This window comes from Lutjanus erythropterus, chromosome 24, assembly GCF_056507025.1.
Source record: "Lutjanus erythropterus isolate fLutEry1 chromosome 24, fLutEry1.hap2, whole genome shotgun sequence".
Taxonomy (NCBI): Eukaryota; Metazoa; Chordata; class Actinopteri; order Lutjaniformes; family Lutjanidae; genus Lutjanus; species Lutjanus erythropterus.
The window spans coordinates 1,508,186-1,534,596 of record NC_139340.1 but is presented as its reverse complement, the minus strand read 5'-3'; the positions used below and the strand labels follow the sequence as shown (position 1 = coordinate 1,534,596).

The window sequence follows — 26,411 nt, the reverse complement described above, 5'->3', positions numbered from 1 at the left end:
GTTTAATAATAGAGAAAAAGACAGCTGAGCTGCTTTTTGTTCTTTCCCCAAATGTGTTTTATTGAATTTTCTCTTTTCCAGTGAAGAAAAGAAAGACAGAAAAGGATAACAGCAATTTAAAACATTATTAAGCATAGGTAATAAAGAAGGGAGGAGAAATCACATCGTTCTCTACAGGAACATCTATCAAACATTACACATCATTTTGATGCACTTAATCAACACAATCACAGTTGGACATTAGTATCTGCAAAACACTTAAGCTTTTTTAGCGTAATTAGCTTAATTTGAGTTTTTGAGTTTGTCAAGGCTGCCTGGACACGCCGTGGAGAAGGTGTCTGACCAAAAGGTTTTTGCACAGATTTGAGTGTGCAGCTGCTTTCCATCCACTCTGATATTCTATAAAGTTTCCAAAATACCACTCCACAATTTCCCAGAGCTCAAGGTGACATCATCAGGTGGCTTCTTTTGTTTGTCCAACAGTCTTAAACTCATGTTCAGGTTACAATGATATAAAACCGAGACTGATTATCAAAACACTTAGTACTTATCAAGTAAGAACAGGCTCAGACATGTGGCTCAGAAAGAAAAGATGAAGCCTCATCTCAACACATTCTCACAAAGAAATGTGAGTGCAAACTTTAACCTTTCTTTTCACCGTGTTTCTGCACTTTTCTTCTCTCTCTGTGTGATCAGGACCTGGACTCTGTGCGGCACTCCTGAGTATCTGGCTCCTGAAGTCATCCAAAGCAAAGGTCACGGCCGGGCGGTGGACTGGTGGGCTCTGGGCATCCTCGTCTTTGAGATGCTGGCTGGGTGAGTGCTGTAGGGTGCAGTATACACCACATTCCATCTTTTTTTTAACCTCTTCAATTCCACATAGGCATCCACGTTCCCTGCTGCCATGGCTGTATTTCAAAGGCTGTAGTGGGCTCAGTCTCAGGGCTGGAGTGAAAACACTAGCTTGTCAGAAAGACGGCTAAAAAACACTCCAAATTTAGACTAAATTTTGTCGAGGGACAAACCGGCATGGCTGTCTTCAAAGGTGTCCCTTAACCTCTGATCTGAATGAAAATGGGTTCTATGGGTACCCAAGAGTCCCCACTTTATGCTAATACCATGCAGTTTGAGGCAAAAACCGTGCAGTATAAAATATATATATATATATATATATATATATATATATATATATATATATATATATACATATATATATAAAGTATCTTTTCAAATATTTCTGCATGCTGGGGTCAGTAAGCAGTGTTGGAATATGATACATTGGGTCTGACTCTAAATCTGAGACTTGTGGATTCATTAAGCCCAGTTCAGTTCATGTGTGATGATGTTAGTCCCCATGGTAACCATTTCATTGTACTGAGATGATTTTTCAAACTTGACTGCACTGTATAAAATGACCTACAGTGACTATTAGGATAATCACAGCCTCATGAAACTTCACAGCCACAAACTAGAGACCGACTCAAGACTAACTGATGAATCAAGAAAATACATGACACATTAATTGACTATGAAAATAATTGTTAATTGCAGCCATATTATAGTGAAAATAAAGGCATCTCTGAACAATCCCCAAAACTGACATGCTCACCATCCAATGGCTGAAAAATGCAGTTCTTACTGAAATCTCCAAAATGTCAGATGTTTTTGATCCATAATCACAGCATGAATTTTTCATTGGTGATCCATTTGGTTTTGGTATCTTAATGTGATATTTTGAAGGCATTTTCGACCATTTTTATCAGTTCTTCAGTGGTCAAAAATAGTTACATTTTGCATCAAATCTGTGCAATAAATCATAAGAAATCAACCCAAAAACTGTTGCAACACCTTAAAAACACAAGTGCATATAGAAAGTTTGGAGCATTAACTGACATCCTCTAATGTATACAGGCTAAAATGACAATTTTGTTATTTTGTTTACAATTTACCTCCATTTAAGATATAAATTTAACATTTCCCCCCTTTTTAATAGTTCATGTGTGAACAACAAATCAATTACTTTCTTTAATTTTTTACTTGCAGAATTTTCAGAACTGAACAATGGAAAACAAATATAACCTTAAAATAAACAATAGGCTATTAACATTTATAAAAAAAAATATTATTCCTCTTGTTATACGACCATCTTCCATGTGGCTCTCTCCTGAACTGTAGAAACTACAGATACAAAGTCCCTGAAAACATGTTTACACTGGTGAATTCATTACACATTTAGGAGTAAAATAAAGAGTAATCAATATTTCACACCTTCATTTTATTGTTCTTTTTTGTTGTTGTTGAGTACAGGCCTTAAAACATCAGTTTGTCTGTGAGTGATACTGTCTGTTTTATTGTCGGGACAATGTATCCTCCAGGATACAGACTTTCACTGCCTGATTAAGTTGTGTACATTAATTTTTTATTAATTTCAAATGTTATTATTATTTTTCAATGAACATTTACAATCATCCCTAAAAAAAAAAAGAAAAACTGTCAAAAACAAAACCTCCAAAACATTATGGACATAATAAATTAACAACACTTAGCTCATGGACAATGTCTTTATCCAGCCATTTTGGATTTTGATACAAATGTGAGTGTATATGAGATGTAAGTATATTTTTCAGAATTTTTCTAACATAAACTCCATCATAATGTTCTAAGCCCCTATACACTCTTAAATTTCAACATTTGAGGCAGCCAGAGTAAACATTATTACAGATTTATGACTAAAAAACTTGACATCTCAAAAGCATCTTCAGCTTCCCAGCTTTCAGATAATGTAAATCAATCATACTATTGACCTGTTATCTCCCCCTAAAGATCCCTAAAAATGTCAAAAATAAGTGTATGGCAGGGGAGGGGTGGAGTGAAAAAGGTTAAACACCAGGGGGCGCACTCCTCCACCAGTGCAACTGAGGTAAAGCAGCACCTTTGTTAAAGAGCATCAAGATTTGAGGCCGTTTGACAAACGAAGACACAGTTTATCCAGAATGATGTGCAGAGTAACAGGCTGGGACGTGCCGCTGAGCTCAACATCTCTGAGAGGTTATCCCCATCTGAGAGATCAGAGGAAGAATTTCTCATGTCCTAACCTCACACACACAGACACACACAAACAGGTGAAAAAACTCCCAGACAGTGAAGGCTTTGAGCAGCTCTCCACGTGACTGGAATAAAGTTGATGATCGCCTCTGAAAACAATACAAAAACAGCACAATAACACGAACACCTGAGCACTACAGTGATGTAACCCAACATCACAGCTCTGCAAGTCGAAGTGAGCGAGAGAGCCTGTGTACGCAACAAAGGAATGATTCAATTAATGCTTTTGCTGTTATTGTCTCAGTGAGGAAATCTATTCATTGTGAGCTTATTGGATACTGCGGAGCTGCAACAAATTAATCTGTGAATGGGAATCATTGTTGGAGATGAGGAACAATGATGGCGAGCCCCTTTAGAAAGCACTCTGGTTTATTCTAATGTTCTCAGTCAGTCTCCATGAATAATAATGTCTGTGCCTTATTGGCATTCAGAGAGAACAGGCCTGAAGGTTGAGATTGACTTCAACATTGATCAGGACGGGGACACACCAGGTGATATTCTGTAATTCAGCACTTCATTAATTAAACTGAATAGCACAGCTCTGCCTGACCACAGCTGGCTTTTTCTGGAAATACTCAATAGCTTTTATGTTTATAGTTGATTCTTTTCATACAAAAAAACAAGAATAACAAAATTGTAAAATAAAACATCTGTTTCTTTCTGACACAGTATTTAGTAGGGGTGGGTGGATGTATTGTGATTGGACAAGTATTTCGATTCAATATTATGATTCATTGTGAATTCTGTTTGCTTTTTTAACATTAGACCATGAGAAAAAGTTGAATCATTGACTTGTAGAGACTGTATATCATGCCATATTTCCAATCAATCAGTTTTGTTTCTATACTGCATATAAAAGTTGTAAATAAGATCATTTTTGAAATAAACTTTAGCTCTTCCTACTCATCAGGTCAATTAATAAGTAAAATAAAATGTTAGGCCAGCATGACCAGAAATCAGGATCATATGAACTGTGAAGTTTGGGTTTTGACCCTTTCAGGTTGCTGTAGGTCTTCAGTGTAGGAACTACTTTTTAGTAGGAAAAAAGTAAGTCTGGTAGATTCTGAAGTAGTTTCAGTAGATTCTACTGCAGTAATCATCATGATTTCTGATGCTTTGAGCGCCACAAGCTGAGTGCCATTTAGTCCCATTATACTGGAGAGAAGGCAGACATCTCTTAAGGCTGATATCAAGCAGACGCATTAGCATTCATTCAGCATCGTGTTTGTGTCCACCAGTGAAAGCAAGCCTGATATCCGTTCTCCTTTAGCTACTAAATGCTCGATTAAGTTCACCAGCTAGTCTCTAGCTGTCTGTGTACTTTTTTGTGCGGTGCAGGTATGTCCAGTAGATTTATCTGAGCTTTTTCACAGGAAACTGTAGCCTGCTGCTGCTGGAAACCAGGCTAATGAGAGCGCAGAGACATTCACTGATTAGTCAACTAGTCAACTATCAAAACTAGGGCTGTGTATTGACAAGAGTCTGGCAATACAATATGTATCATGATTTAATGTATTATAATGAATTACGATACTGTAAGCAAGGTTATATGTTCTTATGTTTTATCAAATTTTAGGACAGCAGTCATAGTATGAAGAACACACCACCATATGCATAAAATCAGAGTTAAAAAAATTTAACATAACACAAAATGATCCACTGCCACAAATCTTTGCATGTATCGCAATTATGGTTGGGTACTGACACTGACAGTGAAGAAAGCCAAGTGTATCTGCTTGTTTTTACACACTTGGACAAATAAAAACCTGAAAATGTAATGGACCAAATAATAATTTGATCAAATGTGTGAAATTCGATCTGATGTCCCATTAGGTTTGTTTGTGTTCCTGTAGACAACCTTATTTAGCATTAAAAGTGCAATCAATGAAGGTCACATAGTGGTCCAACCCTGCTGCTGTAACTAATGTGGAGCTCCTTTCTCCAGTCCCACTGAAAAGTCACCTGTGTGAGTCCAGCTTACCCTCACCCCTGCATCTATGTTCTTTATATCCTGCGAGGAAAAGCTATGTGGCTTTGAATTTGTGGAAGGAATGTGACCTTCTCCCAGCATTCATCAGGGCAGGCTTTGAAGTGCTGCAGTCTTGCTAGAGTCTGGACGCCACTGCGCTGCCTTTAGCACATCAGCAGACGTGTCCAGAGAGGCGGACTACTGTAAGACCCCCCCAAACAAAGAGCTCTCTTCATCCTGCAGTATTGTGTGGCCGTTCGTCAGAGGTCCTGATCCAAGAATGTAGCGACTGCCTCTGAAAAGTCAGCAGTGGTCGATCAGCCTCCTCTGGGGTGAAGCACAAGTTGGAAAAACATTGAGTGAAGGGTCAGGGCCCCCACAGGAGGAAGCCAGGAGAGAGGAGAAGGAAAAAGAATGGGTCTTCCTTCATAATCCTGCCTTCAGGGCCAGATTTCTGCTCTTAATGGAATCTTGTGTGTATGTGGAGTTGGACATGTGGCTGTGTATGTGAAGTCCCTCACACTCAGAATCTGCCTCCTGTTTTTATCTTTACCCCCCAGACCAAGACCTGCTTCAGTTTGTAGAAAAAGCCATGTCAACTTAAAGTGCTGGTTCACTCAGTCCTGGTGGCCGGAGAGTTCGCCTCAGGGTCACTTCCATGCTCATTATAGAAATAAGTTGCATCAAAAAGTATTTTAATGCGAAGACGAATCCCACTTTGGAATTTTAATTAAAGCGTGTCTATTCCCGGACTCAATTTTCTGGATTGACCGCATAGAAATGGATTTGACCCCTTTCCCAACTCTTACCTCTCCTTGGCCCCCTCAGGCCGTCCTCATCCACCTCAGTTCAGTGGAGCGTCCGCCTGCTGAGACATGCCTGCTGTCCCCTCACACCAGCCCTTCACATACAAAGTCAAAGTGTCATGGAGCTGGAGTAGTTTTGACTGAGGACATTTCAACATAAATCCCACCCAGGACTCAAAATGATACAAAAGTGTTTAAAGGAATACACAAAGCACTGATACTTTCTTACCAGAAGTGGGGCTGAAAATGTTTTTTTTTAACTTGAGTTTGGTTCTAAAGAAAAGCTTATGGCGACATTAAAATTAGAAACTCCTCTTGTGTCTGTGAATATAAACAACAATTAGGATTTGCAGTAAAATGGCTATTAATCAATCAGGCACTCGCAAGAAAATGGCAACCAGTGCTGAAGCACAGCAAGCATTTCAGATATTTTGGAGACAGAAGTTTTTTTGGCTGCCCTGCCATTACAGGATGTGAACAAAACTTAAACTGGTTTGCCACAAGTCTGAGAGCAAGGCAGATAAAATGGGGTCATTTTTCAAAGATGCTTCAAGCTCCTAAAAAACAAAGTGCCGTAACAAGAGCTGTCAGGCTCTGGCTGTCCTGAACGCTGAGTCCAGAGAGGTAATCGCAACCCTGATTACAACAATGTACCAGGTGTCAGAAAACACTGCTTCCACCAGTTACTTTGTTCTTATTTGATAACCACTAATAAAATAAACATTTTAGGGGCAAGTGTAAATTGACTTCAGGGAAAAAAAGATTAATGGTGAACCCTGCTCAGTATGTCTCATAACACTCTGTGCATTAGGGGTCTTTATTTTACATAAATATGATTACAATTTTACACATTGGTCATATGTATCATGTCAACATGTGTCTTATAACACTTGTGTCAAAGATATGTAATGGAGGCTGGATATTTTACAGTTAAATAATAAACTTTATTTTGTCTGAAAGCAAAGTATCAGTGAAAGAGAAAACTTCACTTGTATTTGATGAATAGAACAAAAAATATTAGATTTCTACATTATGTTCTGTGAAAAAAGTTTTCATATCAACAAACATCAAATAACATATATAGGTGCTGTTACCAGCATATCTGTGTTGGGCCAGTTTTGGTTAGTCACAATGGCAGTCTTATTACATTAAACTTGTATAAATCTTTAACACTGTGGACACCACACTGAGGACACACAGCACACTACAGTACATTATGTCCTCAAGTTTAGATACTTGAACTCCTGCTTCCATTCACTGCTAAGTTTTTGTTGCTGTCAGCCTTTTAAGTTCCCGGTTCTTCTGTAAGGATCATGTTAGCAATCGAAGTGAATTTATTAAACCACATGTCCTTGACATATCGACAGCTAGCTGCAGTGAGTACTGTTCACTGTTTTCATTTCATTCACTGTTTTCAGAACGCTGAACTAAAAAGCATGAAGGAATCAGGGTGTTGGAAAACTTGGCGGCCACAGATTAACTTTTTGTGCCACAGGTCATTGGGCCACGGTTAATGTCTTTGAGTTTGAGTACCCAGAGAAGAGCCTTCAGCTGGCAGGTACTAGAAATGATATCAATAGAAAGTCAATCAAACACAGTGGCTGAAGTTAGTTTCTATATAGCACACATTTCATTTAACACATTGCTATTTTCATGGAAGAGACACCTGCATATTCTCAGCCCACCCTGACATTCAACTCCACCATTCATCCTGTTATTTAAGGAGGCCCTCACACAGAATTAGATGTTGTTGATTATTTAAGTGACTGATCTGTTGTGACTATTGTATGTCAGTGAAGAACTGTGGTGACACTGAACTGAAAAGTATTTTTCATTATCCACTATGTTATAAGAACACCTCGTTCACTGTGAAAACTTGAGTCAGACAGGCTGTGAATTGGAATAAAAAAGATGTCAAAGCTGTCAGGACTGATTGCACCTTAACAATCTCTTGAACAGATTGTAATTTGACATTTTGGTTCATGGATACAGTTTGTTCTCTGGGTGTCAATAGCCTTGTTTCCTCCAACATTCTAAAAAAGTTCTAAAGTTCTAAAAAAAAGAATTAAACTTTTAAGATATTTTGATAGTGGATTAATTGGTTAAGTGATTATTATCATGTTAAACTGAAGACTTTAATTGTTAGACTTTGAGAAACTGTGATGGACATTTTTCACTATTTGCTAACATTTTCTAGACGTTGTAGCCCTAGATTGAACATGACAATAACTTTAGTCTTTGTCATTATGTGATAACTGCTAATAAATAAAACAGGGGCAAGCAGAAACTGAATTTGGGCAAGTAGATTTCTGACCCCCTTTCTCTGTATGTTACATCATCTTGTTGCACTTCTTCTTCTGCAGTGGTGTAATGGTTTACCAGCAGCAGAACTGGCACCACCTCCTGATTAATGCATAATAGTAGTGGATGGAAAGAAGCATTCATTTGCATTGTCTTTTGATCATTTACTCAAAGTGAGGTTCAAATTTGACACATTTGGATGGAAATACATCTGATGAGAGTTTTAATATACACTTCTAATCTATACAATAACAAATTCAGAGGGAATCATTCTCAGGCTAAAAATTTCCACCTTAAACCCTTCAGCCCCTTTGCTATTATTCCTAATAATTGTCTTCTCTCAAACCATCAATTTAAGTCAGAAAATGGTCGTATCATGCTGTCGTCCTCCCATTTTGCCAGAATGACCCAGATTTTCCGTCTATGACGGCACCAGATGTGAAAAAGAAAAACAAAAAACACGAGCGGAGTCTGTGGTGCTCCCAGACGCCCCCATCCCACAGTCTCCTGCCTCTGGAGCTTTTCACTGGGAAGGCAAGTGGCGTGTGACAAACTGGTGCGATTATGCGCCTGTCTGCTCTGTGCGTAATGCATTTAGAGGCCGCTCCCATTATGTAATTTGTGGGTAATGACTTGTCCATGCGGGAGCAAAAGGAGCAAAAGAACAGGAGAGCTGGGAAAGCATTCACTGGAGTGCAGCAGCAGCAGCAGCAGAAGGCCTGTGGGTGGTAGAAATACTGACACACACACACACAGTCGCCAGAATAGCTGTGAACAAAGGCTGCTCTGTCTCCAGCAGAAAGTTTTCACAGCCCCCCCACTCTAAATGGCGCCCCCTCCACATGTTCACCCACCATTTTGTTCAAACTTGTCCAGGTAGATGTGTGTAAGCTCTTACCTTCTTTACCTGTGCCTTGCATCATGCTGTTTTGGCGGAGCACAAATTGAGTTTGCTCACTGTGACAGTGTGTGTGCAGCTTCAGAGGAGTGGGGCCAGAGATGACATTTATTTCTCTCCACAGGTACCCACCGTTCTTTGATGACAATCCATTTGGAATTTATCAGAAGATCCTGGCCGGAAAACTGGAATTCCCACGCCATCTGGATTTCTATGTCAAGTAAGCTCCTCTCACTAGACCAAGGTCAAATTACACCAAGAATGTGTGTGTTTTCAGCATACATTAATCCTTGTCTTTGCTTGTATGAGGGCTTTTCAAAAAGTCACACATAATTTGTTCAAATTACTTTGAATGCAGTAGCATACCCCCCCCCCCCCCCCCTCACAGAGAGTGTTTCACCCTTCAGTTTTTATGTTTTCCCTCGTGGTGTCATGCAGCTGCACTGTGTCTTGAGAATGTGTTGCCACTATTACTTGGCATTAGCCTTTGGACCTTCTCCTTAAACAATCTCAATGAGCAGCATATCCTTCATAGAAATATATACATCTCTCGCTAACTGGATTCCTTTAAGGCAGGGATCAGCAACCTTTATTTTCAAAAGAGCTATTTTTGGCCAAAAAGAACAAAAAAATAATGTGTCTGGACCAGCAACAATTGAATTCTGTATTTTACTCTCATTTTTTGGATTTGACATTCATAGCTAGCCTGGTGACACTTCAAGGGATAGTTCACCCGACAATGAAAACTGAGTCATTTTCTATTCACCTTCATGTCGACTGAAGGTCAGGTTTAGTTTTTTAGTTCCCAAAACTCTGCTGGAGTTTCACAGGAAAACAGTGTTACAGAATCTCACAAACATTGGAAGTGAATGGTGACCAGTTTTCAAACATCAGGGCTTTATGAGACCTGGATTAAACCAGACGAGTAGTATGGAGGCATTTTCAGATTTTTTTTTTTTTATTATTATTTGTTTTTTTGTTTTTTCAGTTGTTTTTTCACATTTGAAAACTGGCCACCATTCACTTCCATTGTTTAGGAGATTCTGCAACACTGTTTTCCTGTGGACTAAAAAACTAAACTCGACTCTCAGTCGTTATGAGTTTTGATAATTGATCGATCAGTCTAAGTAATTTTTTAAGGAAAAAAAACCCTCAGAAATCTGATTCCAGTTTCTTAACCTTGGGCTTTTGAAGACACTGGTCGACATTTATCACCATTTTTTTTTTACATTTTAGAGACCAAGCAACTAATTGATTTGGAGCCCTACTTGAGACTAACCAACAGCAAAATTTAGAGGAACAGGCGCTGGACCATAGATGTAGACAATGACGCACATTTTAGTTGACGAAATAAAGTATAATCAGTGTATAGGCTACACAGTTTTACCACTGAAGAATATGAGACTCAATTTTTGGCCTACAACAATGATGAATGGAAATGAATATGTTAAAAAAAACAACAACATTTATTTATGTTTATATAATTTTTTGTCAAAGTCCCAGGGAGCCTCTAGAAAGGGACAAAAGAACCACATGCAGCTCAAGTGCCTCAGGACACTGAGCCCTGCTTTAAGGTATTGACTACAGGTGTCACAATTTCAATAGTACACACAACACTTCAAAGACAACAATGCGTAGCTTACTGGCTGTTATGTCAAATGATGTTGACTACCTTTAAAAAAGAATTTGAAAAGAATCAAGACTCAATAGTCGTAGTAGTATAGTAGTATCCAGTCAAACTGGTAGCATCATTTTTGAAACAATATCCAGCCCTATCAGTGATGGCCTTCATACGAGCTTCTGGTTGTTGAGGATGAGCGTGCTGAAAAGTCTCAGATGATGTTGCTGCATTTGTTTTTGGTGTCTCGCTGCCACTGAGGTCGCATCCAGCAGGTGAGTCCTCAGATTGATTGTGGTTCTAGAGTTACGCTCCTGCTTCTTACGATGCCTTGTCGGTAATTTCACCAACAAACGTAGAACCCAAAATACGTCCACACTCTGCTTCTTAGATGCTTGGTGCTGTGGCTTTTCTCACTACTGTCCTCCATTTATGTTGATTAGCTTAGTTTACTGATAGGCCAATAGGGCTGCAATAGATCAAGTGGATTTTTATGACCCTAGCATGGACCAGATATCCAATCTTTACATATACTGCTGTTCATTCAAAGAGAAATAAAGTATTTCTGATTCTGATTATTACAATTGTGATTAATTGTGCAGCCCTGCTTCTGATACCTAGTCCGTTTGCTACAGAGTCTGCATTCATTTGCAGATATCTGTTTATTGATACAGTATAACATTCTGCATATGCTGGAATAAAACAAAAAAACATGGGGTTTTATATTTGTGATGTAAAAACCCCACCAAGAACCTGACCTTGGTGTTGGTACCTGTAGCTGCAGCCCTGGTGCCAGGCCTCCTGTCTTTATCCACATGGTGCCCATTTAAAACTAAAACCTGGCCTGCACCTGGACATGTCCATACGCTTGTGGCCAGCCAGGAAATGATAGTCTCCCTAGTGAGGGCCACCGATGTGCTCCACCTGACCCACCACCCACCATTTAAATGGCTATTTAAGTGTAGCACTTCAAACGATTGTGGGGGCCACACTGGCCATGGATGGGGTCTCTAAGTGCGGCGGCGCCCCTTTAACACGGGGACAATGAGCTCCCTGGAGCTAAAGAGGGGCTTCAGGTTGACCTGCAGTCACTAATGACACACCCAGCTGATTTGGACCAGTTCCCCAACTGCTCACACTGCCCATTAGAGCAGCTGGAGGGCACAGGAATGTGCAAGATTACAGGCTCAGCGCACTCTGGGTGTGTATGTATGTTAGGGTGTGTGTGAGCGTGTGTGCACTCACTCAATCAGTCCTGACACAGTGGCCCCAGAGAGGCCAGATACACACACTGCTTCCCCTGATAATTCAACGAAGCCCCAGCTTCCCACTGGTAAGCCATCTATCTTGCAGCCAACAGACAGAAGGATTTTTAATATTTCCTCCGTTTCTATCACTCTTACACAGTTCCACGTCACACCCTCCCATCCATCAGCAAGTGAAAGCCCTTGCAGGAGGAGGACTGCAGGCAGAGCACTGAGTCTCCAGCAGCTACTGCTGCAGAGACAGTCAGACAGACTGGAGAGCTGTCCCAGGGTGACCCCAGCAGTAAAGGCCTTGTCAGGCATTTGTCATAAAATTAGTTACTTGTTAAGGACTTGTTGCAGACATTGTGTTGACCTGACCCTACGCCCTCTGCAACACCTCCATGCCCTCGACGGCAGGCGGGAAGCTTGGGTGTCATTCCTGAGACGTTTTTGCTTCCCCAGGGGGCTGACAAGAATGTGTCAGAGGGACTTTAATGGGTAACCCTAACCCTGCTCTGAGCAAGACATCAGACCCTGAAGTGCTGCAGTGGAGCTGCCACAGGGCCAACAGTGGTGAATATGTGTGACACTTATAATAAGTGTGTAATAGAGAGCTTTTTTTTTCTCTGAAATGAATAATACAACACAATAACTCTTCAAGTCTATAGAGTATAAGAATTAAAAGAGAAAATTTTTTGATCAACTTCTAGGGATAATTAGGCCATAATTAGATGTCCCAGTAAATAAAAAATAATGTTCAACATTAAGACATCAGTGGATATCAAAATAGAAAGACTCAACTTGAGAATAAAGCAGCATTAATTGGTATTTGTTGTCCACTTGGGGACACTGGAAACAGACGATTTATTATTTTAAATTGATGATATGTGAATGTGTTGGCAACAATTGCAAATTTTCACACCCAGCAGACACAGAGCAACATTCATTTTCATTTTAGCTCTGGCTCTGGAGTTTTTGTCTTTGTGGCTGTTAGCTGCTTAACGCTCCACTTACTTTACCAACTTTTTGAGGGCTGCAAGTATTGATTATTTTCACTTTTGATGAATCTGTTGCTTATCTTCTTGATTAATTGATTAGTTCTTTGGTCTACAAAATGTCAGAAAACGACAGAAAGACTCAAAGCCCCAAAATTACATCTTTAAATGTCTTGTTTTGTCCACAGCCCAAAAATATCCCGTTTATTGTCATAAAGCGGTAAATAAACCAGAAAATATTCACAATTAAAAAGGTTGAATCAGAGAATTTTGAATTTTTTAAAATTAAAAAATAACTTAAAGTCACTGATTATCAAAATATTTGGTGATTAATAATGCATTGACATATAATCTATTAATTGTTACAGCTGTGCACTTTTTAAATCTAGTTTTATTAATAAGAAGTACTTCACAATGTTATGAAAAAAACATAGCCAAGTCCTGAAAAGGAAAATTCACTGAAGCAATAAATTCTTCAGTTCTGCTGGGAGAGCCATGTCAACAGTGCCTACATGTATCAGGATGCACTGTGTACAAGCTATCTAGGACCACGCCCATGTTGCCATGGACTACCTCCCTAGCCTATAACTATTACTTTGTTGGCCAAAACATAGTGTTAGGTGATAAAAAAAAAAAAGAAAGTCATCCAGGGTGCTTCCTGGCTACCCAGAGGCAGAGATTATAAATCCAGGTTGAAATAGCCTGCAGTTCCTTCTAAACACCAACAACATCACTGTGACATCACTGGTGCAGGAAAAACAACAGATTTTGCAGCATTAGAACTCTATCTGGACATCTATTAAATAGATGTGATGCTGTTCATTTACTGGTGCCTAAACAGTCTGATGTGAGTAAAATTACTGCAAGGCAGCTGCTGCAAACAGCCGCACTGACCTCGAACCCTAATGTTCTGTCTATGGTGTGAAATCCAAAATTCTGTCACAAGTACACATTTTGGCCTAATGCACTTTGCCAGGGATTTTTGAATCTCAACAACACTCTTGGTGCTGAGCAGGTGGGCCATGAAACCAAAACACTGAGCTCAAAGAGGCTGAAACGCATTCAGAGCTGAGTTGGTGACAGTTATCTGTAATTAGGCTAATACTTAAACAGAAACAGGGTATAAACACTCCTCTATAAAAAGTTCAGTGTTTCAGAGAGAAAGTTTTTATATTTAACTCTCCAGTCTCTCACACCTGAAGGTTTGAATCCAGAGAATGGGATAAAACATTTCCTCTAAAATAAAATAGCATGGTGGTAGTATCATGATGACTACAATAATATTAATAATAATCTTTATATACAGTATAGAAGACTAAACACATTTCAAAGTGCTTCACACAAGGCAGCAACTTCATATCAAACAGATGATAAAACTATTTGAACATAAAAAAAAATCCAAGCAAATAAAAATTGCAAAAGGACAGTCAATAAAATCCAAGCAAATAAAACAAATAAAACCAGCAAGAGGACTGTCAGTAAAATCAAAGCAATTACAACAGCAAAATAAACTTCCTCCCTCCACAAGGTGGCACTATGACTGTCCTGATTGTCATGTAGATGTGTTCAGGCCAGGACTCTTATCAAACATCTGAAGTTTGGTGCAGATTGGACCATTTACACCAAAGTTATATCAATTTCATGTTTCATGGCAAGACATCAAAAGTCACATGGCAGTAACAGACAACAGCTAAATCTTTTAATAACTTTTGATCACAAAATAGTCTAGATGACATGATTTTGAAGTCAGTCTGATTTATTCAGTAGAAGGAATTTGTTAAAGTATAATGCGAGGAAAACGCCAAAATTGAGTTCAAGCTGTGGCTCCAAGAGACTTTTTTGTTCATCTGGTCATGATACATGTGCCTACCAATTTCCATGCATGTCGGTGAAACAAGCCACCAGGGCTGTTTTTTGGGGGTGTGTCCAAACTGTGTTGCCACGCCTAAGGCTGAAAACTATATCACACAAATTTATACTGCAATTGAATTTTGTGCCAGGTTTCGCTACGCTGTGAGGCATTTTTAGCCCCTCAAACATGTGATTGAAGACAACAAAGAAAAAGAAGAAAAAGAAATAATAATCCGAGCAAATCCAACAGGGTCTGCGCACCACTCGGTGCTCGAGCCCTTAATACAGTCTGTAAAAATCAAAGCAAATAAAACATATAAAAAGAGCAAAAATCCAGTAAAATCAGGAAAGGCTCTCCGATAAAAGTTAAAAGAAGTGAGTGATTCTGCTGAGCTGATGTCTTCAGGCAGCTTTGGGGTTCTGACTGGGAACACTGTCACCTTTAGTTTTCAACCAGGTCTGAGGAACAGATAAAAGACCTCTGCCTGTGGATCTCAGCCTAAATATTGGCTTGTATTCGACTAAGAAGTCAGATATATTCTAAAACATTCTGGGAGCCAGTGTGAGGAGGCTTAAACAAGCGTGATGTGGTCATCGTTCCTACATCTTGTTAAAAGTCTTGCAGTTCAATCTGTAATCAATTCAGTGATTTTTTATTGAGTCAAGTAAAGAGGCTGTTGCAACATGATAAAAGCATGTAAAATGATCTCTGTGGTTTCTTTTGAAAGATAAAATAGACTGTTTTAGAAATATTTCTAAGATGGCAAAAGCAAGATTGCACAAGTTTTGCTATGTGCTACTCGAAGCCTAAATTACTGTGAAACCAAACATCAAGATTCTTTGCAGCAGGCGGAAAGTTCTCCAACAGGTCAGTCCAGCAGCTGGGAGCCAATCACAACCTCCTTTCTGTTAGCATTAACCTGCAAAAAAAAAACATTGTGACATTCAGTTTTTGATATTGCTTTAGACACTCATGTAGAGAACTCAGCCTGGCAGCATGAGTGGCTTTAACAGGCAGGTTGAGCTGTGTATCATCTGCATAACAATGGAATGAAACACCATGTCTCTGGATGATGCGCGGACAGCGAAAATGAAATTGGTCCTAAGACTGAGCCTTGAGGGACAACATACGTAACAGGAGCAAAAGATGACCACTGCAGAGCTGTTTCAGATACTCCTACACAGTACTCCAGCCTGTCTAACAAAATACTGTGTGAAGAACCACTCTTCAGCTCCTATATAAGTAGATACATGCTGTAGACCCTGACACACATATTTGTAAAAATGTGTCTTTTCTACCTTGTAATGTGATCTGACTAACTTTTTATAGAGGAGAGTTGATACCTAGTTTCTGCTCTTTTTCCCTCACCTACGTGATGTGCATGTAACTACTCTCACTCCACACTTATAATAACACAAAAGATCCTTACATCGTGTCTTCAGCTTTTGCTTTAGCAAGAATCTCTTACTCCCAGTCAGGCCCCCAGAAAATGGTCAAATCGGTCGAAGTTTCTGGCTAAAAGCTTTAATTCTTCTACTACAAAACTGAACAGGGGGAGGATGATGTGCCCTACATTTTTTCGCTTCTAAAGCAAACTGTTACTTCCTGTCTGATGGCTCAAATCTATTTTCTGTTTGATTTTGGGTTTTGACCATTTATGAGAGCTGTTAAAGTCTAGGTGTGACTTTTGTGCCATGTCATCAGCATTCCTATCTGTACAACCAATGTGTTTATGATTAAATTGTTTACCAGAGCGCAAAACTGTTTACAAGAGCACTATGTTCCTCATAGATCTCATCTCTTCATTTTGCTCTCAAAGTGCAGCAGATTGATCCGTTTAGCTGGAGGGTCCACCCAACACAGTCTCACAAAATCCTGTGGGAAACACTGATAGTGATTAGTGCTGCTTTAAGGGGAAGAACTCAAATTGAAAATTGTTATTTGAAAAGGGAAACACAAACATCTTTAAATGTTGGAAAAATGGACCACAAAATGTCCCTTTTTTGTTTTTTTATATCGTCTCTCTCTTCTCGTTTTGTCCCCATCTTTTCCAGATAAATTCTCCATCCTGAAATCCATGAAAAGGCATAAATACAAACACTTTCCCCCAGAGCTGATTAAAATATTTCTCTGTGACATATCGCTCCAAAGGCCTGTCTTTAAGCATAGGAAGGATTTAGTCAAAAACAGAGAAATAGCTGACTTGTCAACATCCGGCCGCGGTATTTATGAGCCTGTCAGCAGCTCTCTGGATGTGAGATACGGCACCTTCATCAAAAGCTCTCTGTTCGTCAGCAGCTATCACATTTCATCAGAAAGCCTACACTCTGGCATTTTAAGACCCCTGTGAATCATCCTCATCCCCCTTTCGTGGATGTCTACATCACATGGAGCAGTTTATAGTCTCAGAAAGGTCCCGTCTGCAGAAAAGTGCTCACTTTCTCCAATTAAAAGGTTGTCAAAGGGACACAACTCAGTTGGCTAGCCTCCATCACCTTTTACAGGCTGTCAGGACACCTTCACTGAGGATACATTTGTCATTTTGACAGTTCGGGGGACGACCTTCTGACGTTTTTTCCTTGTGTTGGAGAGAGACACACTGTACAGCTTTGGATTCACTCACTGTTTCTTTTTCCCCCCAGAGACCTCATCAAGAAATTTCTGGTCATTGACCGAGCCAGGCGGCTAGGCAACATGAAGGTGAGTTGGTTAGACTTCTTGTCTCCCTGAACCACACAGCAGCTCGACATATTTCACAGCCTTCAGTAGATGGTTTGACGTCAGCAGGCTGAGGACCAGCGCAGGACAGGAAAAGGGTTTCAGTGTGACTGAAGCTCCACATGGTTCCAATTAGTCAGAGAAAGCTTGTTTGGACTTTTCAGGTTTTTCACTTCCAGCAGGATGGATGCCTGTCTGTGGCTGCTGCTATTTATAATAAGTCTGACGGGTAATCTAAATATTTAGTGTCTAATGCATACCTGCTCCCCTCAGCAACACAAAGTTATGGAGGTGTTGTCATGACTTATTTTATCAAAACAATTTCAAGGCAGAGTTTGAAAACATGGACACACATTTCCAGAACCAATTTTCAGCACAAATTCTTGCATTTTTGAATTTTGTCCTCAGAACACTCTGTATCTGTAACTGTTGGGTAGGAAATTACCTTATTTCAAAATATAATCAGTTGCCAGTTGATTGCATTCACCGATCTTAATTAGGGATGTCCCGATACATCTTTTTCACTTCCGATACGATGCCGATATTGCAGCCTTGAGTATTGGCCGATACCGATATCGATCCGATATGATATCGGCATGAATCATACATACTTTTATTACTTATTTTGTAGTGTGGAATGTTAGAAAAGGCTTGATCAAGTGATGTTACTCAAACAGAGAACAATAGTCAGCAACCAGAGTCACCTATGGATAGAAGTGCTGGAGCGGAAAATGGACTGCTTATAGGAGCGCTTATATCAGAGATTTTAGATGCAGTCCGATAAAATCCAATACTCGTTTTTTCGATATCTGATATCAATATCGGATCGGGACACCCCTAATCTTAATGCCATTTTAATCATTGAGGGCCAATATACTGCACACACTTCCACAGTACCGGTAAGGTAGTGCAACCTGTGTGTAGTGAATGTGAATGTGAGTGATATAAACTTTCAAAACCTGGTGGGCAACTTTAAAGACTTACTTTACTATTATATGTTTGATGCTTTGATGTCTTAGTAGTTGAGTTGTTGAAGAACTTTTATACAGTTTACCTGAAACAGGGTTGTACAAAAAGAGTACGGGAGCCTGAGGCAGACGGTATAAAGAGCTCAGAAGAGCCTATTAGGCAACAATCAGTTCTGCTTTCAGCAAGTTGACCCTGTGCTGACCCTTACCATGAGAGCTCTGTGTTCTGCTTCATATGCCATGAGTCCTCAGCACTGATAAGCTGTTTGTCTGCAATGAATGAATCTTCCTGACACCCTGATATCTAGTTTGGCCCTTGATGATGACGGGGGGATTAAAAGAACACATAAATCTGCTCCGTTTGACTCCTCTTAAACCTCTTTAACAGCTCCACTGCAGAGCCAAGACACAGAAGAAGGAGGTCTGAAATATGGAAGAAAAGCATTTAGACTAATTTCACTGTGTGCTGCCTCAGGAAGCCGAGAGACGTTTTTTTTCTAGAGATCTCTTGGAGGAATTACAGAGTGGAAAATAGTGTGTACATTTTACATTTTAACTGGGAGCCTGCCCCTTCATCTCTCATCAATGGGGGCTGCGTAGATTCCCATTCAGACTGGAGGGCTGGAGCATTTCAATTAACGTTAGTGAAAGGAGCAGCAGACTGAGAGCTGCTCTCAATAAAACAAATACTTCACTAAGCCCAGTGATTAACTCCACATAATCCCAGACAAGATGATATTGATTTGTGGCTGCCAATATTCCAGTCACATCGCTCATTAACACTGATGCTGCTCTGCAGTCACAGGCTGTCTGTCCTCTGCACACAATTGGACACTGACGCTGTTAAATTACAATCAAAATTCTTTTATAAATGTATGACACTCATTCTTGGGAATTGGGACAAAACCGCATTTTGAGGAGGGTTGATTTTTTTCTCAGTTATGCTGGAAAATATATGTGAAAAGATCAAACTCTTGCCTCAAACCTTGTAACAAACCAACCTCCTTCTGATTAATTATCTTGTGTGGACGTCGCCTCTGTCAGATGGAAAACTGACTGAGTCGACGTCTCACAGAGTAAACAGAATCTTACATTGTTTGATTTCACAACATAGTCGTAGTGACTAGCCATTTTAATTGATTATTTTTATGAAACTTTGATGTAGAAGGCCTGATTAAATCATGTTTTTGTTAGGTTGTTACGGTTACGGAGTCAACAGAAGTCTTCAACACAACTCTAAAGAGCCAAATTGTCATTAAAAAATTATTTTAAAATGATGATGATTTTTATAATAGCACATTATTACACATATGTTATCAGTAGGTATTGTTAGTTTTAGTTAGTTTTGCCTTTATTATGATAGAACAGCTGTCTGTACAGCCTTACAGAATAAATTTTCACCAAAAACTTGGAATTAGAGTGTTGATATTGATAATTTGGTAGGACGTGGATTGTCCCAATTCTCAAGAATGGATGATTCATTTAAATAATACTTTAAATAATACTGTGATAAAGTGAAAGTAAGATCTCTAAATATTAATAGAGGGTGTGCACCAAAAGTTTGAGACCACATGGAAAATATCAGCTATTTTCACAATAACCTGGAAATAATGATTAAGCTTGAGGTTACAGATATTAAGTGTCAAAAGTCTTTTTCTAAGCAGCAACTGGATCAGTTGTGTCATGATCAGGAAGACCAGAAGTCCCCACATCATCAAGATCAAAAGATCAATACTTGGTTCTGTGAGAAATAGAAAAGCATCTTTGTTACAGATACAGAATTTGCTAAATAAGGAACACAAGACTCCAATCAGCGGAAGTGCTGTCAAATGAAGACTGTCTTGCATTGGTCTCAGAGGATGAGTAGCAGTTTCTGAACCACTTCTCAGGAGGGGAAACAAGGCCAGACGCTTGGGGTGGACTCAGAAGTACTGACATTTCACAGTGGATGATTGGAAAAAAAGTCCTATTTACTGATGGATCCAAGTTGTAGAATTTAGACCAACAGGAGAGAGAATGAACATTACTAACCCACTGATTCCACTGGTCACAGCACGTCTGCACCACGGTTTTGATCCATCCTCCACACAACTGCTCGTCCCACCGGTAGCATTTCAGCAGAGCATTTTACCCACCTGATTTTGACTTGCTTGGATTTTATTGATTTGATCTTATTTCCTGACTTTTTGTGCTTTTTTTGTATGTTTTTAAGATCGAGGTTCACAGGGTATTTTATTTTGACAGTTGAGCAGATTTTCTATGATTTTTCCTGCCCAGTCAGTCTGTCCTCTGCAGATTGACATGGCATCCATCAAAAATAGACTTGGTGTTTTGAGGTAGAGCAGAGTGGAGAGCGCTGCAGTGCTTCAGGTGGAAAGTTATCGACTGAAATGAATGACTGAGTAGTATTGAACAGTCCCTCCAGGATTTCACAGGCTGTTTTGGGGGATTGTTGCAGCCTAAAATGCCTGATTTCACAGCAGCTTTTGTAGAAAAATGGTGATGCATGTTGCAATGTTTTCATGCATTTTTTGCAATACAGTTGCAGGACCAATTAAAACTTGCAACTTAGCCCTTGCTAACTAAGCATATGAATATTCTCATAACGACAATGCTAGAGGGTGGCATTTTTATTATGTTCACCATCTTAGTTAGCATGTAATGTTTATCCTTTAGTAGTTTTTTCATCATAAACCAAAGCTTTGAACTAACTGAAACTTTTGCTAGTTTGTCCAGGTGTCAGTCAGACTAAATTGGTGCTCTGAGGGACAACCTTGCTTTCCCTGGAGCCACACTGCGAGCATGGCTAATAGAACTACAGTTTATCACAAACGGTGTGCACTGTCATTAGCAGATGCTTCGACTAAGTCCAACAGATTCACTTTAATTCTCAGTTTGAGCTCACAGAGGGCAGAAAGTGACAGTCCTCACTAATTCACCCGCTCCTGCTGTTTGTATTGACAAGACATCAGTTTGATATCTGCACACAGCTGGCTGTCTCCGGCTGTAGAGCCTGCACACTGTTAGCTCCGCTCCCTCAGCTCCACCGCCGCCAACCACAGATAATATCTCATCCACGCACAAGCCGGGAGCTGAGATCACTTAAATGAAATGAAATTAAAATGAAGTCGAACCCGCAGAGCAGCAGCAGGAGCTCTGATTGGCCAGCTGTTACGTATCAGTGGGAGCTGAGTGTTGGGTCTGGCCTATCAGAGCTCCTGCTGCTGCTCTGTGGGTTGGGCTTAATTTTGTCTTCAGGTGGTCCATTTTGTAATTTAATTAATAAAATTATAATAGCTAATAAAATTGTAAAGATGATCAGTTTATTACTTGATTACGATTTGAAAACTGTTGTCCTGGCTCACTCTAGACTCCACACAGGCTTCTCTTGTTGTGTGTACTTTATTTTGAAGGGAAGTGGAGGTAAACCACAGGAGGGAAGAGATGAATATCATGTGTGCTCAGACTCCAAACAGGAGATCCAATAATTCCAGTATTGGTGTCGCTCACCAGCTCCACCAGAGTTCTAAACACTAGAGATCTGTTGTTGTTATTGAAGCGAAAGATGCTGGCAGATGATATTTGTCACCAGGTTTCATTTTTCTGTCTTTTCATGTTTAAAAATGTCCAGATGTTCATTGTTGTTATGGTGGGAAGAGCGCTGGAACAGTGTTTAAACCATCCTGGGACACGAAGAATGTCCACTGAAAGACAGACACAGTCTCTGAGGCTGTTATATGGTCTTTGTCCTGTTCACAAGTGTGTGCAGTGTGTGTGTGTATACAGCCATGTGTTGTGTTTCAGAACGGAGCAGATGATGTGAAGAAGCATCGGTGGTTCAAGACGATTGATTGGGAGGCCGTTCCTCTGAGGAAACTCAAGGTGAGAATTGTTTTTTAAAAGAGTCTGTCTCTTTTCTCTTTGGCAGCAAATCAAGTTGTAATTCAGTGGTACGAGACTGGATACTTTACTTTAGAAAGCTGATTTCGGTTTTCAAAGTTATGAATGTCACTGAAAATTGCTGCAATAATCTTAATGTTACATGATCTGATGAGATGAATAAAAGAGTATGAGGAAATCAAATTTAATACTGCAAATTTTAATGACTTTAATTTTTTTTTTTTCTTAAAATTGAAATCAGAATTCTGCCTTCATTTTCAGAATTCTTACATTAAAATGCAGAATAATGTTTTTTATTTTTATTAATTATGACTTTATTCCCAGAGTTCTGACGTTATTTTCAGGATAATGACTTAATACTCAGAATTATGATGTTAAAACTCAGAATTAGGATTTTATTCCCAAAATTCTGACTTTAAATCTCTGAAATATGATTTCCTTTCCAGAATGTTGAGTTTATTTCTAAAATTATGACTGTATACTCAGAATTAGGATTCAATAACCAATAATTCTGATTTTATTCTCAGAATAATCACTGTATTCTCAGATTTCTGTTATTATTCTCAGGATTATGACTTGTATACTCAGCTTGTACTAAATGTCGTGTGTCTCCACACCCTCCCTGTCTGAGTTTAAAACTCAGGATTCTGACTTGAAAACTCAAAACAAAATGCCGTCCTCTTTTGAGGGACTACTCATGAATCAACAGTAAGGTGAAAACTGTCTACACGTAGTTTTAGCTTTAGTGTTTGACTTGAACTTGTCCTAAATGTTCCACTGTTTCCACAGCCTCCCATAGCTCCTAAAGTCTCCCATGAGGGGGACACCTCCAACTTTGATGTTTACCCAGAGGACGACTGGAAGAAAGACCCTCCTGTGCCTCAGAGGGACTTGGAGATCTTCAAGAACTTCTGATCACACAGCCTGCTTTATTTATTGATGGATCGTCCCGAGAATTGACACAACATATTGTAAAGTTACTGTTACAGGTACTATCATGGAGAAAATCCTTATTTATCAAAGCGGGGGGGTCACATTTTATCTGTAATAATGACCTCCCCGAAGACAACCTCCAAATGATTGATACTGTGACATGTATCATACCACAGAGATAATTTGCTTTTTATATTTTTATTTATCTGACGTCAGTCAAATCTTTTGCTGTTTTAAATTTTTTTATCCGTTTTTTTCTCTGAGCCTGCTCATATGCAAAAAAAAAAAAAAAAAGAAAAAAATCTGGTTCCTTTGAAACCAAAAGACTGTTACTTTCTAGGTTTTAAAAAAAAAGAGAATAATCAGGTCTTTTTTTAATGTTATCATGTTTGATTTTTTATCTCTTTTTAAAAAATGTTCATGCAGTCATATTTAATGTGACGCCACACTGGTGCTGTAACTGTCAGCTGGCCAGTAGACATTAATGTGCAGTTTTAGACTCCTTCTACTGTGCGTTGTCATGATTCAGACACTTTATTTGAAAATCCGTGACCAGTAGCACTTGTTAAAAGGTGCCTTACATCACAGCTTGATGGGCATGATGTCTCGCAGTTACATAAAGTTCACTTGAAATAGCGTTTTTCTCAGCCATCAGCCTCTGTGTATCACCAATGGAAGTGGACTCATGGGACTCTGAGTACATGTGAGGTGCTGTTGTAGAGAACGGGCTGCTGAATGTGCCGCCATGTCTCCTTCTGTAAAGTCGTCTCCTCCCAGCTCTCTTATTACAGGTTTATTCACAGCCAAAGGACTTTGTTATTACCGTGCCGTCACAGCTGGACTACAAATGAACCACAGACTTTCTCATGACACGTTGCTTATCATCATCGTCATCATCGTCATCATCATCATCATCACTGCTGTCATGCTTTTGAAGCCAGGTCATGTGTGGTGAAAGGTGGCGGATGTGAGGAGGTCAATATTTATCTTGTAACTCAGACAGTATTCATCAGCATTATACTCCACTGTAAGCGAGGCTTCTTTTCGTATTCTTTGAGGAAGAGCATTAGGGCCAGGCATCGATGGATCGATTGCATTTTGTATTTTGAGAATAAAGTCAAAATGCAGAGAATAGAGTTGGAATATTCATAATTAAGTCAAAATGTTGCAAATAAAGATGAAATGTCAGTAATAGTAAAAATGGGGATAATGAAGTCGAAATATTGAGAACGATATCAAGAATAAAGTGTAAATGTTGATAAGGTTGAAATGTCAAGAACAGTGTTGATGAAGTCAAAATGTCGATAATGAAGTCGAAAGTCAAAAGTTAGTCAAAGTATCTATTACAAATAGTTCTACTAATACTAAAAATTTGACTTTCCTCTAAACATTTCAACTTCATTCTCAACATGTTTCTCAAAATGCAACATAAAAGGTTTTCGTCCTCTCATTTTTAACGCTCATTCTTCAGACTTTTAGGACAATATGGGCCTTTGATGTAAACGATTGTTATTTGCTGCCATTGAAATGTAAGTGATGATGTGATGTTTGTACCTGAGCCCCAGACCAACTGAAAGGATCTTACTGGTGTTCAGACCAAAACCAGAGCCACTTCCTGTCCATCTAAGGTTCAGCTACAAGCAGTTTGGAGAGAAATACTTGACTGTTGAGTCTCATACTTAGGACGCTTTTGGTTGGTGGCTCAGACCCCAAGTCATCAGTATGTTCTTTTATACCACTTGAATTGCAATATACTGAAAAGTTATTATGGAATTTGTTCTGACCTATCCAGCTAGCAAATACCATGACCTGGATGACTGAGAAACCTCTCAGACATGTTATGACAGAAAAAAATAAGCTGACTTGCTGGACGACAGTGTACGCCGTCTTTCTGGACAGTGTCCCACTTCACCATCACAGTGGGACGAAAGAGGAAGCTGCTGGGGTTTTTTTTCACACAGTGCTGATGTGGGTCTGAACAAAGCCCTGGTTTTAGTGTTCTACGTTGTCAGATGTTAGCCTCTCGTTGCTTTGAGACACAGCTGACAGCACTACATTAGCTCACAGCGGTGTGTGTTGCCTTTGTGTGTTGTTGCCCGACTGTATAGGAGTAAACACTAGAAATACTGAAGTGTTTTTGTGTGTTTTCTCTTAACAATTCAGAACACGATCTTAACCAGGCACCTGACGTCCTCATCACTCCATTCACACGTTTTCATCTGGCTGCTGACACGCTCACCCGTCATCCTCCATCAACTAAAACACACAATCCTCTTTCTATGATTTAATTTTATTTGCGTTGCATCACAACTGTTCCAGAGCTTTTTTTATGTACCAAAGGAGTGATTCCTTGTGAACAGAGCCTGATCAAAACTGCATTTTTGAGGGCAACATGCAGGGATACCCCGATTAAAAGTTTTTGTCTGCAATCCTGGTTACTGATCATCTATCTATCTATAGTATTATAGACCAGTTTGATATTAAGCCAAACTGGACTGATGATACAGAAGTTTACCACTAGGTGTCGCAGGTGACTCCCATGAACGAGAGTGGAGAAGCAGGTCAGTGAGTTTTCACACCTTCTTGCAAATACTTCACAATAAAAGCCTGTCTACGAAATGAAGGGCTTTTAATTTGCTTCTAGACCAGTGACTGGAAGCATGAATCCCATATCTTGATCGCGTATTTTTACTGATATTGGCTGACAATGATCAGTTTCCAGTCGATCAGGGCATCCTGAGCAAAATGAGTTTGGCGCGTTCACCTTAATTTAACACAGAAATACGTGACATGACATTTGTTATTAGTTATTAAATGTATAAACTTCTACTGATATATCTGTGAGAACATTAACCAATGATCAACCTAGCTGATAATTCCACTGTACTCCTGGAAAATGGTAAAGTCAAATATCTGCACAAAATACAACCCTGATTCTAAAAAAAAAAAGTTGCTGAAAAGGATGCTGTGTAAAATGTAAATAAAAACAGAATGCAATGATTTGCAAAAACTTTTCTGTTTTCTATTACTGTCTATTCTATGATCTATTGAGGTCGGTACAAAGACAAGATATTTGATGTTCAAAGTGATAAACTTGTTCT

General features: G+C 39.4%; 1 protein-coding gene across 1 annotated transcript in view; it reads left to right on the top strand.

Moving 5' to 3' along the window:
• Nucleotides 1-24,397, top strand: part of prkx (protein kinase X-linked) — a 55,251-nt gene extending 30,854 nt beyond the window's left edge. The window contains exons 4-8 of the mRNA XM_084713579.1: nucleotides 697-816; nucleotides 9,204-9,299; nucleotides 17,434-17,491; nucleotides 22,282-22,359; nucleotides 23,167-24,397. Coding sequence (XP_084569705.1) covers nucleotides 697-816; nucleotides 9,204-9,299; nucleotides 17,434-17,491; nucleotides 22,282-22,359; nucleotides 23,167-23,292 — 478 coding nt within the window. The 3' untranslated portion in view covers nucleotides 23,293-24,397. The remainder of the gene's footprint in view (nucleotides 1-696; nucleotides 817-9,203; nucleotides 9,300-17,433; nucleotides 17,492-22,281; nucleotides 22,360-23,166) is intronic.
• Nucleotides 24,398-26,411: the final 2,014 nt, after the last annotated feature.